The sequence below is a fragment of the Hipposideros armiger genome, unplaced genomic scaffold (assembly GCF_001890085.2).
Source record: "Hipposideros armiger isolate ML-2016 unplaced genomic scaffold, ASM189008v1 scaffold_13, whole genome shotgun sequence".
Taxonomy (NCBI): Eukaryota; Metazoa; Chordata; class Mammalia; order Chiroptera; family Hipposideridae; genus Hipposideros; species Hipposideros armiger.
The window spans coordinates 3,030,086-3,057,026 of record NW_017731363.1 but is presented as its reverse complement, the minus strand read 5'-3'; the positions used below and the strand labels follow the sequence as shown (position 1 = coordinate 3,057,026).

Here is a 26,941-nt window from a genome sequence, read left to right as displayed (position 1 = left end):
AACGGGGCAAGTCTATGTGTCAGTTTGAATTTACAACAAGGCATACAATTTGCAGTGATGGACATGGGCCAGAGGAGGACAAATAGAGATGGACAGGTACCAAATTATGTGTGGGAATGGATCACAGTAAGACAGGAAGAGATGGGCAAAGACCAGATTGCGTGGAAGTATGAATCAGTTTCCAGGGGTACCATGCATGTTCATCATTTTCATTTAATTACAGGTATTTAGTGAGAATCCAAGAATTAGTGACTCAATGGCTGCTTAGCCAGATGTCATGTTAAAGCAGGTGACTGGGTGAAAATTTTAGAGTTTTAATTCTCTTCAGAACCATACCATTCCCCAATAAGTCACTCTTTCTTCCTATAGTTCTAATGCTTGGAAGTATGTATGTAAAAGCAACCAGAAAATTATCTAAATACCAAATGGCAATGTATGGCATTAACTCTCATACTTGTGGAAAGGCTCAGGATGAATTTGGTACTCATAGGGTACGTAGATAGATAGAAATGAACAGGAGAAGGAGAGACCCAGCCCTGGTTAGGAGGCCCCTTGCAGCTCGTACTTGAGTCAAGACCCCTTACAGCTGCCCTCACTTAGGGTACCAATGCTTTATTAGCCCAGCAGGATTCCAGGCTCACACATGCCTCTAAATCAGCGGTTCTCAACCTTCCTAATGCTGGGACCCCTTAATACAGTTCCTCATGTTGTGGTGACCCCCTACCATAAAATTGTTTTCGTTGCTACTCTATAATTTTGCTACTGTTATGAATTGTAATGTATCTTTTTGTTTTCCAATGGTCTTAGGCAACCCCTGTGAAAGGATCGTTCGACCCCCAAAAGGGTCGTGACCCACAGGTTGAGAACCGCTGCCCTAAATCAAAGGGATGTATTGTTAGAAGCTAGAGAGAGAGAAAAAAAAAACACATCCCGCTTATCAGAATGTACACCCTGCTTCTCAGGGCCACTGTAGTGAGTTTAGACAACCTTGGGAGCAAGAAGGGGGTACGAGGCTTACCAGCTGGGAGAATGAGGGGTACTGGAGAGGGAGAGGGGGAGATGATTCTACCCAAGGAAATAAAAACTCTCACACAGGGCCGGCCGAGTGGCACGTTGGTTAAGAGCTGGCTTGGGATGCCAGAGGGCCCCGGTTCGGATCCCACATATGAGGGCCAGAGACACTGCCCTCTACAGCTAAGATGCTGAACAACAGCTCGACCTGGAGCTGGGTTGTAGTGAGTTGCCAGTGACGGCATAGGCTGCAGCCCCTGCGGCAGTGGGTTGCCATGGGCTACCGTGAGTAGCCAGCAGCTGCCGTGAGCGGCCATCCAGAAGCCGGCGACTGATCTGCCTCACCCGGGAAGAGCGCAATGATGGTGCCAACTTGGGCCAGTGAAGCAACGTCCTCCACAACTAGACTGAAGAACAAAACGACAGCAACTTGTCTGTTCCCCTTCCCCCAGTTCCCCAGCGCTGTTCCCATCCCCTAATTCCCCAATAAAAATCTTTAAAAAAAAACCTCTCACACAATGTAAGGCGAGGCTGCTTCCCTCTCTTGGGTCAGCCTGTCTCGGAGTTTACTTGCTTTTGCTTATAAACTTCTTGCTTTTCTATGCTTGCACAAACTGTCTCTTCACTGAATTCTTTCCTTCAAGAAGACAAAGAGCTGATGTGCATCTTTCTCGGTAACAGTACAACAACAAAATCAAGCTAAATTTGATTCCCAGGAGTATGACTCATTCAATAAATACTTGCGCCCTACTTTGTCCTAGGTGCCCATCGGGAGACTGGGGACAGCAGGAGACAAGCTAGTGAGACTCGCGGTCTTTATGAAGAGAGTTTACTCCAGTGGGCAAGACATCCAATGTACAAATAAATGTACACGATGTCACGAAGTGCATCAGGTACATTTCACAGTACAGTATTTTTGAATTGTGGTAACATCCCCCAAACCCAGTTAAGTTACAACCATACACCTCGACTTTCTGCTCATGTACTCTGTAGGAAGTGACAGGATGACTTGGCCCAGCTCCGCGTGCCTTCTGGCTCCAGAATCCAGTCTGAAGGAGAGGCCTTTATTTGGCACACACTGTGCTCATAGCAGAGGGGGAATGAATGAGAGATGATCAAGAAGCGATTGTAAAGCTCCTGCTGGGACGTGATGTGGTTCATGTCCACTTACATCCCATGGGCCAAAGCAGGATTCAGGGCCAAGAAAGGGGTAGGCACAAGATTTTACCTTCAAGTTGCCTCTAGTATAGCAGGGAGTGTGGACAAGATCAAGCTGAGTCTGTGCTCACTGGGGAGAGTTGCTTTCAAAGCTCAATTCCATCAAGCTGCTGGACAAGAGGATATGTTGGGGGTGGGCGAGGGGAGAAGTGTCCGCCATGCATTCCGAAGGTGGGCCCTGGTTAGCACGTCTTCCCTCCCCTATAGCCCCCTCATTCCCTGGATCATCAGCCTCAGAACTTAGACATAAAAGCAAGGCCCAGCATCACACAGAGCAAAGAGCCCCAGAAACGTAACTGTACTTCACTTCCTCAGCCAAGTGGAGTACAGTCCCTCCTGTAGCTTGAAAAAGCAGTGCTTCCCCTCCAGTTACACTGTTCCTGGTTGTAATGTTTAATTTCCCATTTCTAGTATTACAGAAGGGCTTAGCTTTTTCATGCTTACAGAGGGGGCCCGGTTTAAGTCTGGGAAGTCTTTCTCTGGAACATGTACTGTCAAACATTCCCATGATCAGAAATCACGCAGACCAAAGCAAGCAAATGTTCGCTGTGCCCAGAGGGCCCAAGGTGCACTTCTGTTGGCTACCGAGTGTCCAAGGATGGATTGAGAGGCAAAACTAGAGGGAAGTTCACAGGAGGCTAACGTGCTCATCTCTGGACCTAAAATTTACCAACCAGGCAGTGAACAAACAAGTTGTTCTGAATGACCCAAGTCTCAGGCAGCAAATGGACACCTCATCCCGGTCACCTGAGGATCACTTCTGGAGCCTGTTAGGGCCCCGTCGCCTCCAGGAACTACAGGACACACTGCTGAGAAGCAACAGCAGGAAGTTTCTGGGTTCCCAGGCACGGAGCAGCAGCTCCCGGGCGGATGGGCTGAGGGGTCAGGTCCCAAAGGAGATTCAAGCACGACCCTGAGCCTCTAAGGCAGAGGTTCTCAACCTTTCACAGGGGTCGCCAAAGACCATCGGAAAACACATATTTTCGATGGTCTTAGGAACCAAGACACCGCTCCTCTATCCGTCTCCAGGCCCACATGCAGCTACGCCCACATACGAGTACCCGGCGACCCCTGTGCAAGGGTTGTTCAACCCCCAAAGGGGTCGCGACCCATAGGTTGAGGACTGCTGGTCTAAGACCTTTCCACCATGTGAGCTGGGAGAGCTGAAGACAGAGATGGTTTAACTTCTGGTCCCCAGCGGGGAAAGTAGCCAGAATTGCCAGTCAGATGCATGAACTCAGGCAGGACAATATCTGGGGGCACTGGCATTTTCTAGCATGCTCGCTGCATCAGTAACATTGCAAGTAACAAAGGTTTTGAGCACAGATAAAGCTCATTGATTTAACTTCATACTGTTCCCCTGGGGTCTCGTTTAAGGCCCTTTCAAGAGATCAGTCCTTTGCTCCTAGGAATCTATTTACCTACAGAATGAGGTTACGTGTTAAAACTCAAGTATTTGGACATATAAAACCACCAACTTTCTAGAGTGCTTCTTTTTCAATAATGCGGTGAAAGCAAGCAAAATGAAATCTGAAGCTTTGACACTAATTGTTGCAGTTATTTAACTTTATTATATTTTAAAATCTGACAACCGTAAAACATCGTATTTATACAAACACCTGAGGACTGTTCAACTGGGCACAGCATCTTCACACAAACAATTTGAGAGAAGATTGAAAGTACAAATTATTCTACAAGAAGAAAAAATAAAAAAATAAAATAAAAGTGCAAATTAGAATCTTGCTTTATAACACAAAAAGCAATAAATATTATATAGAAAACCACTCTACAGATCACATATGCTCAGTAAACAGTTGTATGTGTTTATAAAGGACACTTGGTTTTCGAAAAAGAAAATGTACATTCTGGCCCCTGATGAACATTTTACTGGCACTTAGAACAAATGGCTAATACACTTAGCACCAGTTCTCATAGCTTGTAAACATTACAACAACTTTTATACAATATAACAATGTAATAAATAACAAATAGTGAACATGTTTTGCTTAAAAGTTCTAATTTTTTTAAAAAAGATTTCAGTGGGCAATTGGGGAACCAACCAACTGAGCCACTCGGTTGGCCCTGAAAGTTCTAATTTTCAAAATAAAGTCCCAAACAAATCAGAATGTACCCTCTGAAGTTTAGCAGGATAAATGGCTCAGAAAGCAAATTAACTAGAAATATTGCACAAGACAGAGAACTTCCCGGTATGGAAACCCTGAAGAATGAGCTGAGACGTAGTGATGTGCGTATTTTTTATAGCGTAAAAACATCTCACTATACCTAGACTTTTAATCTTTACCTCTGTAGAAGTGCAAAGTAACATTTTAAATTCAAAAAGAAAAGATTTAGATATAGAATAATATATGAAACAGTGTCCATATGAGAAATACACACAGACAATAAAAACCTTTTAAAAATTTGGACATAGGTATCCTCATAAAGAGATGTGAGTTAAACATCTGAGCTTAGGCAAAATATTAAATCTTTAATATTAAAATATTAGAAGTTTTAAAATAAAAGGTATTTAGTGGAAAAGAATATATAATCAGATGCCACACCCATATAACCCTTGTAGTATATCTATTGAATAAAATGACCATTCTATCTATAATTTTGAAAAACTGCTAAGAATACTTTATGAAAGTCTGTAAGCTTGCTTTTTTTTCTTTAAATAGGAACGAATACAACAGAGAAATAATAACAAAAGGAAAATAACTTATATGGCCATTCCGCTTCTGGAAACCGGTAGAACACGAAACGAACACTGCAGTAACAGATACACACTATCTGAGAAAGAGACAGCATCTACAGTTGCATCTTGAAATTCTCTTCTAAGGAAAGCTTCTCATGGATTATTCATTAGAGAACTTGTCAATCCCTGATCTTTCCCCTTTAGATTTAGCTGTTTTGGTTTTATATATAAACGTTAACTGAAATCAAAGGTGTTTTTCTGTTTCCTACATGAACTATATTTGTCAACTGTACGATAAAATAATAAAAAAAACCTAGAGAACAAACTGCCAATGTGAATATGGTAATACTAACATGTTACATGGTTTCTAAAGAAGTAGACTGGACTGGACTGTAGTTCTACAATTCTGGATATAACGTATTTTTTAGAGGAACCTTCTACACAACGAAAACGTCTAAGGAAAGAAAAATGATTTTACACCAAGATGGCATTGGTCTTCCTAGAATTAAGTCCAATCTAAATCTATACAAATTTTTTTTAATGGTTATTTTCCTCCTTTAAGCGTTTCGATGTAGTGGCACAACTTCACAGTTGTCCCTAGCTTAAGCCCCAAGTACTTTGTCATCGTGTCACTATTGAGTAGTAGCAGAGCTTTCCCATCAATATCCTACAGAAAGAAATTACAGTAATTAATAATGCTTTCGTATTTTATCAGAATGATCATTTCTTTATATACAAGAACATGTAAGACCAATTAAAGGGCAGCTCATTCCAGATGTATATTCTCTGAACAGGCATTTGTTTGATGAAAACTATTAAAGATATAATTTGTACAGTGAAACATCATTTGATCATTTGTAAATTTACTTCAAATTTTAAGAACAAGGAAATTTAACCTAATATCTTAAACGTGTCCTAACTGTCAAACTACCTAATTTTAAATACTGTATTGAATAAAATACTGCATAGCTATGACAAAAACAGTAAAAACTATGAATGGGGCTGGCTGAGTGGCTCAGTTGGTTAAGAGCTCGCTCAAAGGTTTGAGCTCTGAGCAACAGCGGTTCGAGTCTGGCCTGAGCTGAGCTGCCGCTGAGCTGCCAACAGGTGGCAGGATGGCTCAGCTTAAAACAAAAAACAAAAAACAAAAAAAACTATGAATGGTGGAAATGAATTTCAGATGGTTCACTTTCTTAGAAAGGCTGGGAATATGAGTATGTCGGAATCAATGCAAACTGTAAATGTGCTATACAGTGTTGTTTTGATGTTGAAAGTTAGTTCTCTGAAGCTAATTAGATGCCAAAACTGATTAATAATTTTCTTCTTACCATATTGTAAAGGGTGTATATCAGATATGTCACCACTAATTTTATTCATTAGGAAAAACTATAAAAATATGACTTGATAGATACAAGGCATTCTCCTTACATTCTTTATACAGTAACTGACCAACTGATGCTGCTGAAGCATATTATTTGATTCTCACAAGATGTGGTTTAAAAATAAAACTGTACTGAATCATATATCACTGTCTGAAAAGACCTGAAATCCCATAAATACTGCCTTTGTCAGGCACCTTCTATACTTTTAATGCTAAGTAAAACTTGAAATTAGAACTTATAACAACTTAGTCCATGACATCACTTTGTAAATAGCATGAGGGTATCTGCGTCCCAAATTGTCAATAATCACAGAGGGTTAACAGAACTGAGCCAAATGCAATCAGTTGCTAAAGGAGGACACCCTGTTACAGCTTGTGGTCACCCTCCTACTCTCAGTCCTGGGGCTGAGCAGGGAGCAGGTGGGGAGGAGGACCTTAGTAGCTGTTCTTACAAAGGAGAAGACATCTAAGAATGGTCATGCTAAATCATCTTCTCTTGAGAACTAGTATTTTGGGGGACTCATTTAAAACACAGATGCAGCCTCTACCATTTAAGGATTTTTTTTTTTTAGCTGAGCCATCCTGCTACCTGTTGGCAGCTCAGCGGCTGCTCAGCTCGGGCTGGACTCGAACCGCTGTTGCTCAGAGCTCAAACTCTTGAGCGAGCTCTTAACCAACTGAGCCACTTGGCCGGCCCTACCATTTAAGGATTTAACTTGGGCAAAGTAACCTTTCTCACACATGGAAAAAATCAATTGATAGGGTTCCCCCACCATCCACACTAATCAGCATGCAACTGAAGGGCCTGTACAGAGGTCATTCAAAGGCATTATGGCAGGAAAACTGGATCAAAAGATACATTACATGTTTCCTGAAGAGGTCAGCGAGGTAGGTGAATATGTGAGGATCCATACATTTCAGAAACAGGATCACTTCTTCTACGGACCAGGTTGACGGATCACCAGAACAGCTTTGTTTTAGCATACCCAGGTCAATTCCACCTAGTGTAGTTGCAGCGTCAATGTGGTGGTGGGGGGAGGAAAGACAAATTAAACTTGACCTGATCATTATCCTGAAAGAAGAGATGTTAAGTAGGGAGTAATGGTTTCATTTCTGGAACCGTCTGTTAAATATCCTGGCAAGGACCCAGGACTCCAAGCTTAAATTCCAGCAAAAGCCTAGATAAAGATGACATGATGGCTACCCACGAGCACCCCATCTGAACTTCCTGAACAACAAAAGCAGCCTCAGAAGTTACCTTAAAGCTTCGAAGATCATAAAACAGACTGAGCAATCTGAGGTCTCTTTGGCTACAGGCCAATACAGCAAAAGATTTGTTGCTTGGGTTAAATTAGGTTAATCTAAGCTAACCTATTACTCTCTTTAAGTATTTCAATGAATTTCTCTCTCTCCTTTTGGTCTGTCTACAGTAGGTTTATTTTACTAGCCAAATACAATGGAGATGTCCCAAATTTAGCTTAACAACTGCTTACATTTATTCACTTGAATCAATGAATTTCAGTAACCCCGTTATCTTTGAGAACCAAATTAGTTCTTTTACCGAATCTCTCCCATGTATTCAATAGGGACATTTGCAGCATTGCCTTACTCTGTATTTTTTTTAAAATTTTTTTTTAGCTGAGCCATCCTGCCACCTGTTGGCAGCTCAGTGGCAGCTCAGCTCGGGCCAGGCATCGAACCGCTGTTGCTCAGAGCTCTTAACCAACTGAGCCACTCGGCCGGCCCTGCCTTACTCCTTAAATTCCTGTCTCTCAAAGCTTAAATGTTCATCTGAATTTTGAAGAAAACAAGGTATTTCCTGCTTAGTTAGGTTGGAAGTAACATCAACATTATATTCAATGCCTCTTTCAAGTTGAATTGCACAGTAATAAGATATTCTGGCTCAAGGTTTATATGTTGAAAAACTAAGTACCTGAGACATGAAACAATGTAGTTTCACACTTCAGAAAGCTTTAGCTGTGCTGTTCACTAAGTTGTGCTGAAACTGCTTTGTGTCTGGACAAGTATACATTTACTCCACCAGAGCACTTGACTCCCTAAACTGAGTGTGTGATAACAGAAGTGAGTTTTGTAATTCGCTAAGAAGATTTGTGTCTCTAACCAAGGACCGTCAATACAATTTTGATCTTTTTTTGCATCAATTAGACATAGGTATACCTTCTGTATCATCTGAGCTCTGGGTACTTTAGGGACATTTTGCGTATTTACCCAGGGAAAGGGCTAAGAAAAACAAAGGTTAAAAACTCACAATGAGATTATTATGAGTATTAGTGGAGAAGAGGCATGTTTAGTTAATTAGCACAGTGTCTGTTGCATAACAGAAACTAACAATAAATGTTAGTCATCATTATGAATATCACCCAAATCAGCCCTAAAATAGGCAACAAACAGCTTTAACTGTCTTGCACCAAGGACACTGAGCAATATCGGTTAAATAGTGCTACTTGTAGTAATGTGTTTCATACTCACGGTAGCCAGCCGGGATGCAGACAGATGAAGTACTATAGTTGAGGCTCTTATTTTCCAGTAAAGGTGGGTAAGTTATCATTTCAGGGTTGCACATGGCACTGGGTCTGTCTTGGGCCAATATGTCTGTAGACACTGCTGTGGAAGCTTGGGGAGATGAGACGATCCTGTTGGTGCCTTGAGGCCCTGCACTGGAATAGTTGGGCATGGAAGGGTAGTCCTGAGCTGGATTATCAGAAGTGTAATATGGCCGATAGGATTGTGAGAAGGAGTTATGGCTCGAGGAACTCTGGCTGAGGCTCAGATCCTGATTCGCATATAATGCTTCCTGATCCCGTCCCAGGGAATCCTCTGACTGGTAAGGTGATCCCACAGTGTTATAGGAATCATTGTCTCGCCTTTCTACTGGTACGGTTGGACTATAACTTTTATTTTCAGGTGACGACATAAGGGGAGAAAGACTCTTCTTTGGTTTCTGCAATTTGGTCTTTCTAGAAAGCAGGTAACTATACTTTCTGTATGCAAATCCAAGTGGCTTCTGAAATGACACAAACCCAGTATAATAAACCAACTGTGAGTGAGCAAAAAAGGAAATAAACAGTAAATACATTAATATTTATTTTCCATGCAACACTGCTTTCTATTATTAAATATTAATGGTCTATTTTGATTATATGATTTTTATTCCTCTTCGACCCTACATTTTAATTGCATTTTATACATTATGGTTACAAACATTAAAAATACCCATTGTTGATACATTTCTCAAAACTAAACTTCACCATTCTTCCCAAAGAGGTTTAGTTTCCCATCTGCTGCTACACTAAATATAGATCAGCCTTGCAATCTCAGTTATTAGTTCTCTCTCACTTCTAACTGACAAGCATCTTCAGAAACCAGAGGTTTATTATACTTGTGAAAATATTTTTATAACACTTACGTGACTTTGCCACAATGATTTCACACGAATACGGTGAATTTTTGTAACCTTTCCATTAATGACACCAACCTTCTTATCCAGCTTTTTAATAGCATCTCGGATGGCCTATAATAATACAAATTAGCAGTTTCTATTTCAAAAGAACAGTGACATATAAGAAAATACTAATAAGCCAAATTTTAACTGCTAGGAACAAAGAAAAGTTCTCAAGCCGTCAGAAATTTCTTGTTTCTCACTCGGTATCTGATTGTTGGTGACATAGAGCCCAGCTGGCTGACACATGGAGCCCCAGCCTCCTTTGTGACTATACCATGTCATGCACACATTTTAAGAAGCTTTAATTCTGGAAAAATAAATGTACCACAATTCCTAGAACCCATCACATTTATGACGGGAGTCATTTTACATCAAGGAGGGTACTATTTAAGAAAGAAATTTTCAAATTCGCTAAAAGGCTAAAGAGCCTCCTTCCATATGATGACGGCATGAACAAATATGCAGTGAGCGTTCCACTGAAAGAACAGTGAGCCAAATGTAACAGATGCGACCTTTGGCTTCAAAGTATTTTAAAATCATAATCAACAATTAACTTCATAAAACCTTTGAGTACACATCCCCTATATGTCAATCAGGTATGTGACTGATAAAACCTGAGAATTCTTGAAATACCCAAAAATTTCAGTTGAACAAAAAATACACTTAAATAAGAAGCCAGGACCAGTTCCTCATTCATTCATTCATTCATTCATTCGTTCCAATAAACATCTATTGAGGTCCTATCACCGGTCAGAACTACGTTGCTAGATGCTGGAAATGTGGACATCGAGGGGGGAAAAAAACCAGCTCCTGTCCTAACAAACTCCCATTTTAGCTGGAGAGAGAGACAAGTAAAGAGACAATTTCAACAGAGAAAGTGATCACAAGCCCGGAGCAGTGGTTCTCAAAGTGTGGGCCGTGGACCAGCAGCATCACCATGACCTACTAGCTTGGTGGAAATGCAAAATCTCCCACCCCAGCCCTAATGAATTGGGAACTCTGAGAGTGGAGGCAGCGAGCTTTGTTTTTACAAGCCCTCCAGCTGATTCTGATGCACCATTAAGTATGAGACCCACTGGCCTACAGGGCTGAGGTAAATAGTGCAGGCTCTAGGAGAACACACTTGGGCTTAAATACAACAATTCTGCCACTTACTGGCTCTGTGACCTTGGTCAAGTTACTTTACTTCTCTGTGCTTCAATTTCTCCATGTACAGAACTGGGATGAAAATCTCTCTCAGAGTTCTCTTGAGGACTAAATGGGTGCTATACGAGGTCAGACAATTAAGTTCCTGAGCTCATCCTAGAGAAAGAGCTACATACCTCATTGCTGAATATCACTATGGTCACCTTCGAAGTACTCCCCTTGGGAAGCTATGCACTAATGCCGGCGCCTAGTCCACCCTTCAAAGCAATTTTGGAACTCTTTTTCTGGAGTGGCCATCAGAGCTGTCGTCCTATTACCCTTGATGTCCTGAATGGCATCAACATGTCTTCCTTTCAATATTTTCTTTATCTTTGGGTAAAGAAAGAAGTCATTGGGAGCCAGATCAGGTGAGTAGGGAAGGTGTTCCCATACAGTTATTTGTTTACTGGCTAAAAATTCCCTCATAGGCAGTGCAGTGTGAACCGGCGCATTGTCGTGATATAAGAACCATGAATTGTTGGTGAAGAGTTCAGGTCATCTAACTTTTTCATGCAGCCTTTTCAGCACTTCCCAACAGTAAACATGGTTAACTGTTTGTCCAGTTGGTACAAATTCATAATGATTAATCCCTCTGATATTAAAAAAAGGTTAGCAACATCGTTTTGACTCTTGATCTGTACTGACGAAACTTTTTTGGTCTTGGAAAATTGGCTGACTTCCATTATGCACTTTGAGGCTTCGTTTCAGGATCATATTGGTATGCCCATGTTTCATCACGAGTGATAACACGGCCCAAAACATCGTCTTGCCTCTCCAAAAGGTCTTGGCAAACTTCGACTCTCCTTCACTTTTGTTCATCAGTGAGCTCCTTCGGGACCATTTTTGCGCACAACTTTCTCAGGCCAAAGATTTTCAGTTAAGATTTTCCTGTTTCTCTATCGATGTTTACTTGGTCTGCTATGCTTCTCAGTCAGCTGATGCTTTTGACGCATAATTTGATGAATTTTTGCCATGTTTTCATCTGTTCTGCTCATTACTGGCAGCCCTGACCTTTCTTCATCAGTGACATATTCTCACCCCTCAGAAAAATGTTTAGTCCATTTGTACACTGCCATTTTCTTCATGGCATTATCCCCATAAACGTGGACTAACTAACATGTCCCTGATTTCACTTCCATTCTTGCCAAGTTTAACAAGAAATGTAATGTTTGTTCATTGCTCTAAATGAAGCTCAGACATTCTTGCGACAGCACACAAAAACACAGAACAACAATAATGAATACCACTCAGCAAGACACCACCACACGTCAACAGGAACACAGCTGTGAGACACAGATATACCAAGTTTATAAAACTTTACCGAGCTGTTTGTACAGCGCTGCCAGTGTAAGCACACAGTGGCAAGTTCATGAACTTAACTGTCACACCTCGTATGGAAGGTAGGCCAGGAATAGCCCTGTTCAAAATCAGAACCTCCTCTCTCCCCCTCTATGGCCCACCCCTCTGTACATCCTTCCCCCAGAAGACTCGGTATGTTCCCTTTAAGCATTCCACTTCTGCTCTCAGTGATAACAATGATAAAGACTCACATAAATATTCTTTACTTTTCAAAGTATGTTAGCTCATTTTATTCAAGACACTTGATACGTTCAGAAACACTTTCTAAAAAATGAACTTTCATTACCTCAAGGGTATGCAGCTCACTAAATCTTCGATAATTACATACTTCTATCAATCTCCACCAACATGCTAATTTTTATAAGATTCCCTCAAAACTATGTAAGATTTACTCTTGTAAAAACAGTGGTAGGCTGTCATTTTGTTTCAATTGAGATATCCTGAAATGCATTTAGGCACAAACTAAATTTCATCCAAATCAGCCAATATCCTTTAAAGATTTTGTAGGGAAAATGAATTCAATATTGAGCAATCTAGATGAAAGAGACATAACTACGTTTGATCAGTTAAGGGCTTTTCAAAATAAGCTATAAAATCTACATATTGCTATTATAAAATTTTCACCTGGATATGCTCTTCAACTAGAAATTGTTAAAAACTATCACAATGGGGTGATAATCATAAAAAATTTAATACAGCAAATTTCAGTTAATTGTATACTTCCTCTTTATATGAGATAAAGGGAATTTCAGCTTAGTATTTTAGAAAACTACATTTGAGAGACAGAAATTTTGTACCTGGCAATGATTCAGGACTTCCAGAACTACTTTTTGTTGCTCTTGGGTACCGGGTATGTCAGACAGATTACTTCCAGGCTAAGATTTTAAAAGTTAAATAATTAATGCTTTATTTCTATAAAAGCCAAACTGAACAGTAGGAGAAAAAAACCACTTTGTATTTATTTAAATTGTTTTTATTTTTCAACAACTTTTCAAAGAGTTTCAAAAGTCTTAGTCTAAAGCAGAGATGGAATAACAGTAAAACTCACATTACTATGAGAATGGAAATGATTAATACTAATTAAATGAGGGAGTAAGGAAACAATTTATTCTATCAGAAGGACCTATGTTTGGAGTTTTGTACTGAAAATGAGTAAGCACTACTCTGAATTGCCTACTAGATAAGAAAAAGAGAGAAGTAAAATGGTTGAATGCTCATTGTGTAGTGAAAGGAAGCAAACAAATTCAGGAGAGAATAATATTTTCTTGAGTGTGGTTTAGAGGCACTCTATAGTACGTGAAGAATATAAATCTTTTTCTTTAAACCCTACCAGACCGCTGTACCGATTTTTCGGTAATTTCCGAATCTGCCGCTATATGGCGCTGGATGAAAGGTAGACCTATTTTCTACAATGTCTCCAAGTTCCATCTTATTCTAACCACTTGTTTGCATGTAACTAACATTTTTCTATATCATATTGGTTTTTTCTCTTTAATGCTCAGGAGCCCAGGTATAGGGGACAGTTAGGTTCAGGGCCTCAGGTCTGGTAGGGTTAAAATGGTTAAGTGTTACTACATTTGGCAAATAGAAATTAACATTCCTTACATTATGGGCATGAGCTGCTGTATTTGGTTCATATGCATAAAGAGAAGTGTTATCATCATCACCAGCCGATATTCGAGTTCTTATCTAAGGAAGATTTATTAATAAATTAAAAGGAAAGCTGCAGGAACTAAAAGATAGGACTTCAATTTAACTTTCAAGGAGCTCCAAAAGCCTATTTGTGATATCAAAAGACCTTTGTCCATTGTAAATACTATCAATACAAGAAAACTGTTTTCTCATTAACCCAACTACAATTAAGACATCATTTCCATAGAGCTTAACTTCTTGTTTACCTCAGGGTAGAAAGACTGGTTTTTCTAGTAATCTGACACCAGAACTACTATTAAAGCAAGTATTTCTAACCCCAAAGAACCATGTTACATGACTTGATTTTTAAACAATCCAACAGTGCCACTCTGTGGACAAAATAGGAAACATTAAGTATCTATTTCTTCATAAATCTCTAAATCACCTTAAAACATTTTTTGTAATAACACAGGGTATAAATAAAGACAGTAAATAACCATTCAATTTCATTTAATACCTTTATTCTAAGAATTATGAACTATATAAATAATTTTAAAATAAACATACTTAGAAGCTATGTATGTCTGTTTCAAAAGACTTAGCAGTTCCATCTTATTTTGGGTAAGTCTTTTGCTACTGATCAGTACTTATAAAAATATACCATGTTACCCTTGTATAGTGCCTTCCGCTTTTCCAAGTGCTTTTACATAATTATGTCAGGAAAAAAATGACTCTTGGTTGGCAGTTAACATTATCATCAAAGATGAAATATGTTACGGCTGATAGAAGTTAAGAGAATTGCCTACACCATTTAGGTGGCATTAATATCCATACCCTTATGTAAGTAAAGAGATATGTTTTCCGTTAAGCCAAATTATATATAGCTTAATCATCTATATTTTTATTCAACTTCAGGGATCAAGACACATAGCAGAATGTGACAGAAATGTACAAGACCACAACCACTTTGAAAAACTGTTTGGTGGAGTCTTATAAAGTTAAAATTACAAAGAACCCTGTGACTTAACAATTCAACTCCTGAATATTTACCCAAAAGAAATGTTAGTATCTGTTCACAAAAAAATTTGTACATGAATGTACATAGGGACTTTACAGATCACTGTCAAAACTCATGAACTGTATGTACACTTACGATCTCTGAATTTCATTGTGTGAAATTAAATTCAATTTAGAAAAGAAATACGGTACAATGAAAAGAACAAGGACAGATTTTCAATTTGAAAATACAAACCACATCAACATCACTAGAGCCGCTAAACATCTTTGTTCAACAGGAGCAATTCCACGTCCTCTGAGTTGGGTCTAATTATTTTTAAACTTGCTGGACGGTTTACTTGTGAAACTGTTTGGTCACCTAGGAGGTAAAACTTCTATTCCTGAAAAGCCAACACATAAAAAAGTTACTATAAAAAGTTACTTTACACACTACCGTAATAAACTTAGCATATTATATCTTGTGGTTATGTTCTCACAATGCCAACTCAAATTGAATTGGGAGTCCTGGTTGAATTTTAGATTGACAGAACAAGCAATTTTCCATTTGTGATTTAGAATAAACCTTTAAAAACTGAAGGGCTACATTGCCCACACCTAGGAATACGAATCAAGTTCAAACACATCTTCAAATTGTGAAGTGAATGCTTCACAATTTACAAGTTACAGGGTAAATGCTGGAGACAAGAGAACAGGATTCCTAACTGCTTCTGCTTCTTATAAGGAACCTCAAAAAGGCTTTTTTTACTTAGGGAATCAGGAGTCTGTTCCAGCTTGGGCACCTGCCATGGAGTGGGCTGGGCAAACCACTCAAGACACACATCCTCATCTGCCAGGTGAAAACTGGTTGAGATTATCTCTACAGTCATTTCAGCTCTAAGATTATGATTGATTCCGCAGTTAAATTTTATATTAAACCTAAAAAAAATGTATGTGAAATATAAGCCAAAACATCTTCTAGAATTATGTGAGTTATGGTTCTGAGTCATTTAAACTCTGCAACTAGAAAAATACACGTAATGCAATGCGATCATATTATATCTTGTAGGGATTTGAACCCTGGCATCATAGTACTGGAAAGGGTGTATTAATGAGAGTGCTAATTCCCTTTATCCATCCTGAGCCAGGGCTGTCACAACAGTCTGAATAGAAGGAAAATTAACTCTCAAGTTAGATAAATGCAGGCTAATACTGTGGAAAAAATTCAAGTTATAAAACACCTCCAATTTAAGCTGTAATTCAACAAAATTTTACTCTTTTAAACTATATGTATTTTTTCTGATCATAAGACTAATACAAACTATGAGCAATAAACTCTGGTATTTTCTTACAAAGTAAGGCTACACAGCAATAAGAATAAACCAACTACTGCTCCACAAGAGGATGAATCTCACCACAGTAACGTTGAGTAAAGGCCAGACACAAAAGAGAATATAGTGTATGATTCAATTGATCTGAAGCTCAAAAACAGGCAAAAGTAATCGATGGTGGCAGAAGTCTTTCCAAAGCAATACCTTTAGATAGACTGCAGTCACTTTAACAACTTCTTAGTTTCCTACCATGCAGATAGGCCATGATTCATTTAACCAGTCCCAATTCATAGATATTCAGGTCACTTTTAAAGTTTTACTCCTACAAAGAACACTACAGAGCAATCTTGTACCTCTGCTGAACTCTCACAGAATGAGAACAGTGAATTAAAGTTTCCCAACTCTAATAGTATTTCTTATACTCTCACTGTATTTCTAAAAATTTTGTTATATATATATATATATATATATATAATTTTTCATTAAGTATAGTTTCACTATAGAAAATTTGGAATATACCACAAGGTACAGATACTATTAAGAGATTTTACTGCTTACTCTGCCAGGCAATGTTCTAAGCACTTGATGTGTGTTAACTCATTTAGTATTCCTGACAATGCACAGGACAGGCTCTATTATTATCTCTATTTTCCTTAAGAGAAATCTGAGGCAAAGAAAGTTTAAATAATTTACCCAGGTCTCATAGCTAGTTAGGCGGTACAGCTTGGATCCAGCGTCCAGGTGCCTTACTTCATTATTAAAATCACATGGAATCCCTTCTATAACAATAACAAAATAAGACCCACACTTCTATTGTATTAAGGCCTACAAGGTCTCTACACAGTTAGACGCCTCCACACCTCTCATAGGTCACTTCTTACCACAGGTCACCTAAAATATTGACTACCTGCCTTTTATAGACAAAGTTTGCCAATCGCTGCTAGACTCTTACAATCAGACAATTCCCTACTGGGTCAATTACAATGCTGCTAAAACTTAGCTGTAGCTAGACACAGAAGTAGCAAGCATTGAGTCTACCACTGGACTCCTGACATTTCTACCTCTCTGGCCCATTCACAAATCGACAACGATCTTGCACTCTTTGAACCTCTCACTCCTTTCATACCCTCTGCCCACAATACCCTGCCGTTTCTCCACCTGGGAGAACCTATTCAACTTCAAGGCTTAATTCAAGTTCCATCTCCACAAAGCAAAGGTGCTATGTGTCACCCCATCTGGAAGTGACACTGCGTTCCCAAGTACCAGAACATTCACACTTTAATGCTTTTAAGGCAACTGTCACACATTGGCTAGTTATATGTGAGGCAACTTTAAATGTCACTAAGACCTTACTTAGGCTTGGGGCCAGAATAACCCGGGTTTGGGTCCCAGGTCTTCAACTTACTAGCTGGGTGACTTTGGACAACTTACCTAACTTCGCTGTCCTTTAGAAAAATCTGTAAAATGGGGATACTAGTACCAGCTTCATAGAGTCATAAGCATTAAATGAATTAATATATGTCAAGTGCTGAGAACAATGACTGGCATAGCAAGGGTACCCAATGTTGGCTATTATTATTTTATTATTTTGATATTCACAACATCCTCCTAATAGAACTATTTATCATGGAGCAAATGTACAACGAAACCTCAGGGTCATATCATGTAATTTTCATTCACTTGCACCTGTACACTGCACATATAGCAACTATTTCTTGTAAGTAAATTTGAAGTATCAGGTCATAGTGCAAAGAACTGAGCTTTAAGAAATACTTGAGGGCCGGCCGAGTGCAGCATTGGTTAAGAGCGGGCTTGGGACACCAGGGGGCCCCGGTTCGGATCCCACATGAGGGCCAGTGACACTGCCCTCTACAGCTAAGATGCTGAACAACAGCTCGACCTGGAGCTGGGCTGCCGTGAGTCACTGGCAACGGCTAGGCTGCAGCCCCTGTTGCAGTGGGTTGCCATGGGCTACCGTGTGTAGCCAGCAGCCTCCGTGAGCGGCCGTCCAGAAGCTGGCGACTGATCTGCCTCGCCCGGGAAGAGCGCAATGATGGTGCCAACTTGGGCCAGTGAAGCAACGTCCTCCACAACTAGACTGAAGAACAAAACGACAGCAACTTGTCTGTTCCCCTTCCCCCAATTTCCCAGCGCTGTTCCAATTCCCCAATTAAAAAAAAAAAAAGAAATACTTGAATCCAAGGCCAAATTGCAAAATTTGCTATTTTGCTTTAGGGAGGTATTTAATTTCTCTGTGCCTCAATTTCTTAACCCGTAAACTTGGAATAATATCTACTTCACAACGCTGTGAAGACCAAATGACATAATTAAGCACTCAACATCGTATCTGGTTGATAGCAGGCACAGTGTCAACTTTATTTGCCTTTCGCTTCTTCCCACAAGATAAAGTTTCTGCAACACTGTCTTAGAGCCCAACCATGACTAGATTATGCAAAATTAATGTAATTCGTTAAATTCAAAATCCTGCAAAATTAGTTTACTTAATATGAAGCTCATTCATATTTTACCACAGAAAATCTAAGCTCTTGATAACCTAAGAACAAAAAACCATCTGCTTTTTAAGACATCTTTTAGGCATTTGAGACATTTCAAAAACATTTTTCAAAACTCATTTGAAGATTCTGCTCCCAAGGCACCAGGCATTCATTTGCCCTCAACCTACCGCAAAGGTGAGGGACGAAAACGGCGGCGTTTCACCTGAAAACAAACTGCAAGGAATACACAGCAAAACCAGGCAGATTACACACACAGACCACCGCAAAAAAATTTTTTAAAACAAAACTGTGTGTCAATACACTGAACGGTCACTTTCTAAATCTCCTATCAGGACTCTCAAAAGAAGCCCTTCTACTGTCCGTATAAAACTTTAGGGACTACAAAATGGGACAGATGGGAGATAACGCCGCCCAAACTGTATCCCATCGCCCAGCACACTGAATCGAACCATGCCTTTCTTTATAAAACATCGTACAGAAAAGTTGCTTGTAAAAATCACAACTCGTAAACATTAAACCAGTTGAAAATCCTAGAGCAATCCGAATTCGGGGAGAGCCGGGTTAGGGAGGGAGGGAAGCGATCCCCAACAGACGAAGTTATCAAACGACCGTGCTCAACCTACATCTGTATTTTGTTTCTCCTCATAACAGCGAGGCTGTACAATTCGTCTTCGATCAAACGCGGTTATCATCAAAGCCTCAAAATCAATGTCTTAATATCAAAAGATGTAATAATGAATCAACTCGCTAGTTTTCAATTATTTAAACTCAAAATTATATATAGTCTGAGAGTTTTGGTCGTTCCTCGACCTCCAACCACCTCAGCCAAGGAAGAGAAAGGAAGAAAAAAAGATCAACTCGTCCCCAAAAGTCGCACCAACTACTCAACAAGTGGCCAAATCTCAAAAGCTCACACGCGCTGGCATCCCGCGAGAGGCGGTGGAAACCGGTGGAAACCACTTCAAACCACCCCGAATCACCCCACTGCAGCGCTACAGAAATTTAAGTATCGACTTGTTCTTCCAGAAAAGCAAATTCTTTCTCTTCCCTCAAGGCAAATTCTCGTCCCCCCCACCCCACCCCGGCGTTCCCCAGCGATTAAAGCCAAATCGCTCCTTAACTGCTGCCCGCCCACACCGAAGGCCATAAAGTTCAAGGCGGGGAGGCAAATGCCGCTAGATAAACCTTTCCTGGGACCGATCTTGCCACATCAGGCTCCGGAGGGCGCTGGAACCGGCTAGCGCTGGCCCGTCTCCTCGAGCGGCGACGGTTAAAACCGTTAGACGGCTCGAGGTTTTTAACGGTCTTCCCACCGGAAGTCGAGGCCGACCACGTGACGCTCCGGCCGCGACCCTCGCGCAAGCTAAGGCCCAACGCACGCACCAGTGACCACCATCCGCGATGCGCAGGTTCTGAGGAGCGGCCGGTTACCCGCCAATCCCAGGGCGCATGCGCAGTCCTCGCGGAGCAGGACGTAGCTAGGGAGACAGCCAAGGGGAGGGGCTTTGCTTCCCACTGCGCTGCTGCTGTGCGGGCCTCCCAGGTATTCGTTTGCAGACGTTGGTGGGATTGGAACCCAGCGCTAAACCGTAGGCGTGAGCCTCCAGTGCTGCGCAGAAGAGTCTGAGCGCGACAGTTTCCGCGGAGCTGAGGGCTCCTGGAGGCGGCTCCCGGCCTCCCCACTGTCACTGGTTGGTTATTTGAAGCTTTTTTTTTTTAAATGTAATTCTGCTCCTCCTCCTTCTAAAGACACACCACGGACTGGATCCTAGATGCACGCGTCAGTGTTGGAATTTTCAGGGGCGGATGGGCGGGGCCTTAGCAATCGACGTTGGCAATCTTGGTTTGGCACAAACCAAGTTTTATTTTAAAAAGTTGTTATCTCAGGGTGGAGACAGACCCTGGAGCCAGATTTGCTGGGTTTGAACCCCAGCCCCAACACTCAGCTCTATGGCTTTGGGCAAGTCAAATAGCGTCTCTGTGCTTCAGTTTCCCCATCTGTAAAATGGGCACAATGTGGGGGGTTAGCGTAAGCAAAGCACTTGATACGAACAGTATCTGGCACGTGAATTTGCTATGTAATAAAGAGTGCATGAGATTCTTCAGTAGCATATTGCCTTACATATATCAAGGCTGTCCATTTTGGGAAGGAGGCACAGTCTGAGTACTTATCAGAAACAAAGGTGAGTATTTCAAAGTAAAGCCAAAAATCTTTTCCTGGCCTGGAGAGGAGCTACAAGGAAAGTATACTGGACATTGGATATGTGTTCTTTCTCCTCTCAAATACAAAACTAGATTAGAGCCCATTATTGAGACAGTATTTATTACCATTTTTATTATTACTTTGCTCATACTTTTGCCATAACAGTTCCCCTCCTTTATGTCCAGTTTCCAATAAAACACTTGTGTTTGTGAAACCCCAATAATGCAATTATATAACAGTGAAGAGAGAAATCAGTTGTTTAATTGCAGTCACGTTTATTTGCAGTTTCTATACACACTTCTAGGTAATCAAACTTTTCTGGTACATTTTTTTGAGAGGGGTTCACAATGAAACTGTCACCATTTTTACTAAAAATAAATACAAGACTTAAAGTGTTGCACAGCTCTAAAATATACAAAGGCTTGAATTGAATGTAAACGTTGAAAACATCTTACAAAAGAAACCATTTTTGCAATTTAAAAAGTTCATATTTACAGATATTACAAAAATACAAAATGGATGCAAGTCCACAAACCATTGTCTTTTCGGCCAGCATGAACTGGTTCTAGTACCAAAATAGTTACACTGTAACGTTCTTCATAGTTTTAAATCTTTGTCATGATCTAGTTCTTTAATGAGCCACCACTGCAGCAAATGTACTCACTCACTGACCTTTGGCAAGAGCAAACAGTGTGTTTTGTTTGCTATAACTAGTCCATGTCCTCTACTTAGCCAAAAAAAATAAAAATAAAAATAATAAAAAATTAAAAAGTAAGGAAAAAGTTTTCCCCACACAACATAGACATGTAGAAACATAAAAGAACAAAAAATTAGCATCAGTGCAAACAACAGAAGAAAAGTTTGGATTGATGTTTTTTGCAATACCTAATGTGTGCACCCTGCTTAAAGACAGCAGTGATGTTGAAGACAGTACTCTAAATCTTGGTCTTATATGCTATATAATAAAGCCATATAGAATATTCCAGATTACTAAGGAATTCCTTGCTTTTTAAACTCAGTTTGTTGCTCAATACACTCTTTTCCACAGTGAATTTAAAATCCATCTTTATTTGGGATTTTTTTTAATCTATGAAATATAAAATAGAGAAACTCTGCTTATAGATTTTTAGAGTAAACAAAATAAGTAAAACTATATTATAAGGGTTAGTTCCGTGATCATTACATACAGAAGGTATCTTATTGCCTCACAATTCAAGTCAATATGTATTTTAAAATATATATGGTACCATTACTTAATGTCAATAATGAAAAGGTGACATATTTATTAAAGCCAATTAATGTGTTTTCAAGATTTAGAATCACTTTTAAAGCCCACATACCTTTCTTTATGCTTAAAAAACCCCTAACTACACAAAAACCCATACTGCAAACGAACTGCTTTTATGAAAATTACAAAAGATCACCTACTGTGACTGGAAATGACTGTTTCTTATGCATTTATCTAAAAACTTTATTTTTAAAATTTTGCCAAGTGTACTTTTCAAAGCATGAGATAAAGTTATTCGTGTTCTCATGTGGTGTCAAATCATGCTGGTTTTCTTAACTAATGGGTTCCAATAAGAAATGATGGTCCATTTTTTAAAATCCCCAAACATTTTTCTTTTAATAAAAAGTATAACACCTTGTAAATATATTCAAATGTACCCTTTACCAGGTAGCTTATCTATCCCAGCACAAGTGCTCGCGCGCGCGCGCGCACACACACACACACACACACACACACTCACACACACACACACACACTTCCTCCTCTACCCCGCCACCCCCAGCACCCATTTTACATACAAGGATGACAAGAAATTAAGAAACACAATTTGATAGTGAAAACAAGTAGTAGAATCCAGACATGTTTTTTTTCTTCCCAGACAAACAAAAAACTCAACGGCAGTCAGATTCTCTAATTCTCAATCTGTAACACCTTAGAAAGAGTTTTTGTTGAAAGACAGCATCTTCTTAGACCAGGCTTTCTCCTTCATATTACATGAATTAAACCAAAACCACAAACCTCCTTTCACACATCCTACTTTTCCAAATACCACTTGCATAAGCTTAAAGCCAGCTGCATATCAATTTCTTGGTAACTCTGTTATGTTGTATCATTCTAATCACAGTTTGTTCTTTTATAGGCCATATCCCTTCTTTGTTCTCTCTACTTTCTACCTTCTCCCATTCAAAACATATTCTAAGTACATAACTGCTTATATTTCTGACATATCATTTCAAATATTAGCATCAGTTCATGTTAAAATCAGAGGTGTAAAAACTATTTGCAGATTTCAACTTGTAACAACATTTTTTTTCAGTTTTAAGACAAGAAAATTCAAGTAATTTCAAGTAATTCAGCTTGTTTCCCTGCCTTCATTTTATCAGAGCACTTGCCCTGACATTTCCTTTCCCACCCACATCCCCTCCCCTTTTGCCATCAAGCAGATATAATAAAATCAGACAAAAACTTAGTTGTATGTAGCATTTGTGAACCAGAGCTGTTCCCCATTCCCAGTTTAACAGTGAATATAAATAATGCATATACACACATACTTATTTCCCAACTACATTGTTCACAGTGTCATTTCTGTTCATTTTTAGGTAGCATGAACCTCATCAGCACAGAGAAAGCTTCCGAAAACTCACTGTAGGTATTTACTGATGAATCAACAGCTCTGTGGCATGCTTATGTTTTATTTTTGTTAGTTAAATAACTTGGAGCTAATTGCTAGACTGTTTAAGGAGTTTAAAGATTATAGTCATTAGATTATGACTGTTTATGTCCCCAGTAGCCTAATATACAACATAACCAAAAATGAACTCTTTTCCCTACTCCTTTTCTTTAAAGCAATCCATTGAAAAATTAAAGTTCAAAGGACACTGTCAAATGCTGTTGTTCAGGGCTTTGTGTTGAGAATGATGATTTCTCTTATTGATTACAAAAAAAAAAATCAAAGCATGCTTTTCACTCTGTCCAAATTAGCACATGGCAAACTATAGCCATGTGATTACTGTTACTAGCTTGTTTGGTGCTGCAATTTGTTACAAAAATGGTTAGGTCTGAATTCATTATTTTAAATTAATCACATTTCAATACATGACCTCAAGATTTCCCTTATTTTACCAGTTTAAAATTCATATTTGAGGTTTATCACTCAAAAAGCATATTGGTGGACATTTAAATATGGTATTCGATATGAAAATGGTATTCACAGAATACAACTATTACACTTTATCTGTTGTGTTCTATAAACTGTTGGTGTGTAGTAGATAATTGGCCACATGTCCACTCGTCATTGATAAATCTATTTACACATTTTTATCAAAAATATGGTATTTACATGTGTGTAGTCATTTCTTCTAAATTTTGCTTTAGTTCATTTTAATGTAAAAAAATACCAAACCTCCCGAGTAATTTCATCTTTTTAAGAATTATGACAGTGAGGATTTTGTTTTCTGAATAGGCAGCTCTGGGAAAACTTTTCTCTAGGTTTCATGAAAAGCAGACATTTTCGAATTGTATTTTATCAAAAGGAATGCGATTGGATAAATCAAACTAAGCTAAAGAAAAATATGAAAGACAGTGCAGCTACTTAAAAACATGGAAAATAATCAAGAAAGACCAAACCACCTTTCGTCTCCCCAGCACATATTTAGGAATTCACTGGTAATATATGATGGTCCCCGTGATGTGGTGACTTCTTCTTAGTCTTCTCTTCTGTTCCTCCATCCTCAAGCGACTAAGGATTTTGGCCTTGGACAGCCAGCCTGGCACAGGCCACCTATGTTGAGCTCTGGGAGGATCGGTCGTCGTGCGGGCTCCCATCAGAATTTTCTGTCTCGCCCTCAGAGATGGCTTGCATGGGCGCGTTGTACAGCCTGCAGCGGACACTGTAGCGGCTGCTGCTGGCGGCAGGGGGGGCCCGGGAACGTCCAACCCTTGCCGATGCTGAGGTGGCGAAGTTCTTTGAGGAAAATCCTTCTGCATTAACTCGTGGGGAGCATGGAGAGAGTGGGGACAATGCCTCTGCCCCAGGTGCTCCCTGATGGGCCTCATGGGTGCTTTGTGGGGACTCAGCTGTGAGCTCCCCAGGAGGTTTGGGCAGGATGGGACTCTTCAGGATCTCAGTAGCAGACATGCGGTAACTGGAATCCGAGCGACTGCCTTTCTTGAGGAGTAACAGTTTAAACTCTTCATTTGATGTATTGGACTTTTTGGCATTTCGGTAGATGAGGCCAGGAGACCTGTGGCTATTTGGGGTGGTCACACTGTTTGGTGAAGTGACAGAACCAGCGCTGCTGCTGCTGCTGCTGCTGCTGCCGCTGCCAAGGGCAGCTCTCAATTTGCTTCGAACAGACATGTCCCCAGAATCTTTTCTTCCAAGTACTTTTCTCTTGGACCTTTTAAGAAAAGGAAGAATCTCAGTCCAGATACATTTTTATGAAACTAAAAGTATGAAGTCACATTCACACATCACCTTAAAGAGCATTTTGGTGTACCCTGTCTGATCGGGTAGGAAGAGTTAGGGCCATGGCGATGAGGAGTGAGGTACATTCCTTCTCCGATAACCAGTGGACATAAATTAGGTTCTAGAGATGACCATTTCAAATAATGACTAATGTGGAGGCTAAAGGTTCTAGAGGAGGACTTACTGGGATGTTTTAGTATAAGAAAATACTGCTATCTGACTCCCAGTTAGAGTATAGGAAGTGTGGCTTTCTCTTATTAATCTGTCTCTGTGATACAGACAAAATGCTCTGATGTCTGGGGTTAGCTTCCAATCAATACCAGAAGAGAAAAGTAGATGGAGGTGTGGAGGGGACAGGATTAGCCATGGATTGATGGTTGACAGGATTGGGTGATGGATATGTGTGTGTGTGTGTGTGTGTGTGTGTGTGTGTGTGGTGCATTATACTGTTCTGTCTGATTTTTAAATTCCTCCACATAAAAAATTTCTTACATGACTTTTAAATAAGTCAATCCATTGTTAGTTGCAAATACCATTGTCCATAGCTGCCTAGGGACATCAACAGTGCGTTAATCAGTAAGCCAACTTTCTGTGAGCAGCTGAAAACCTAGACTACCTCTGGAGCTCTTAAAGCTCTGTACACTGTAAGTTCTCAAGAAAACAAAATCATTCTTGTCACAGTGCTACAGATAGATAGATAGATGATAGATAGCTCGATCAATTGATCGATCGATCCTACACAAATGCAAATCTATGATTACAAAACTCAGTAAGTCTACCAAACCTAGGCACCCATCCTATTCTTTCTCTTGATAAAGTAAACTGGCATAAATTCAGTGAATGTGCAGCCTGATTCAGTTCACTGATAAGTATTGGCAACATGCTCTTTCACCAACCTAAAAATCCATAGGGTAGACCAAATGTCAGCTTTGCAATTGGAGACCAGCCTGATTTGTGTTCACCGAATCCTTTGTGGCTGTTCTGTTATCTTGTGTATGCCAGTGTCCAGCACTCCAATAGGGTAGGAGTTTCAAACTAACATTTGCTTTAAGCATGTACCATATTCCAGGCATGAAACTGTTATTTTATTATCAAAACTGAATATGTGAACTACAGGGATCCCCATTTCCAGTAAGGGAAATAGGTACAGAGGTTTTAACTGACTCAAGACTGGATAGGAAGTGGCAGCATTGGGATTCAATTCCAGTTCTTTCTGACTCCACTACTTATGTTCTGTCCACTATTCCAGGCACTAGCATTTGGTTCTTTGGGGTAAAAACTGGACTCTTCAACGTACACAGCGTTTTAGTAACTTGTCCTAAGGTTGAAGATAAAGTGGGGCGAGAGGAATATAATCGGAGCTTGGACTACACACAGGGGCAAAGAAAAATAAACTTATAATTCTTCACTCTGTGAATGGAGACGTGTGCCTGCTAGGGTATATAGAAAGGGCATTTCTGATAGGCTCTTTTAAAAATG

At 39.8% G+C, this 26,941-nt stretch overlaps 2 protein-coding genes across 9 annotated transcripts in view; both read right to left on the bottom strand.

The window, feature by feature from the left end:
* Positions 1–3,789: 3,789 nt before the first annotated feature.
* On the bottom strand, positions 3,790–20,259 carry SCML1 (Scm polycomb group protein like 1). 5 transcript variants are annotated; one of them, XM_019665781.1, is made up of 8 exons: positions 19,970–20,259; positions 15,197–15,341; positions 13,918–14,001; positions 13,110–13,187; positions 9,733–9,837; positions 8,796–9,330; positions 7,170–7,306; positions 3,790–5,591 (listed from the first exon to the last, which is right to left on the bottom strand). In XM_019665781.1, exons 2-8 carry the CDS (start codon positions 15,224–15,226, stop codon positions 5,469–5,471), a joined length of 1,092 nt encoding a protein of 363 aa, XP_019521326.1. In that variant the 5' UTR covers positions 15,227–15,341; positions 19,970–20,259; the 3' UTR covers positions 3,790–5,468. The 5 variants fall into 5 exon arrangements, with proteins under 5 accessions (XP_019521326.1, XP_019521337.1, XP_019521371.1 ...); XM_019665792.1 differs by having other exon boundaries at positions 20,168–20,228; XM_019665815.1 differs by having other exon boundaries at positions 5,470–5,591; positions 7,165–7,306.
* A 986-nt stretch (positions 20,260–21,245) lies between these two features.
* The window catches only part of NHS (NHS actin remodeling regulator), a 353,602-nt gene continuing 347,906 nt past the window's right edge, over positions 21,246–26,941 (bottom strand). For all 4 annotated transcript variants that reach the window (XM_019666690.1, XM_019666701.1, XM_019666721.1 and 1 more), the window contains one exon: positions 21,246–25,394. In XM_019666690.1, the coding sequence (XP_019522235.1) occupies positions 24,776–25,394 (619 nt within the window). In that variant the 3' untranslated portion in view covers positions 21,246–24,775. The remainder of the gene's footprint in view (positions 25,395–26,941) is intronic.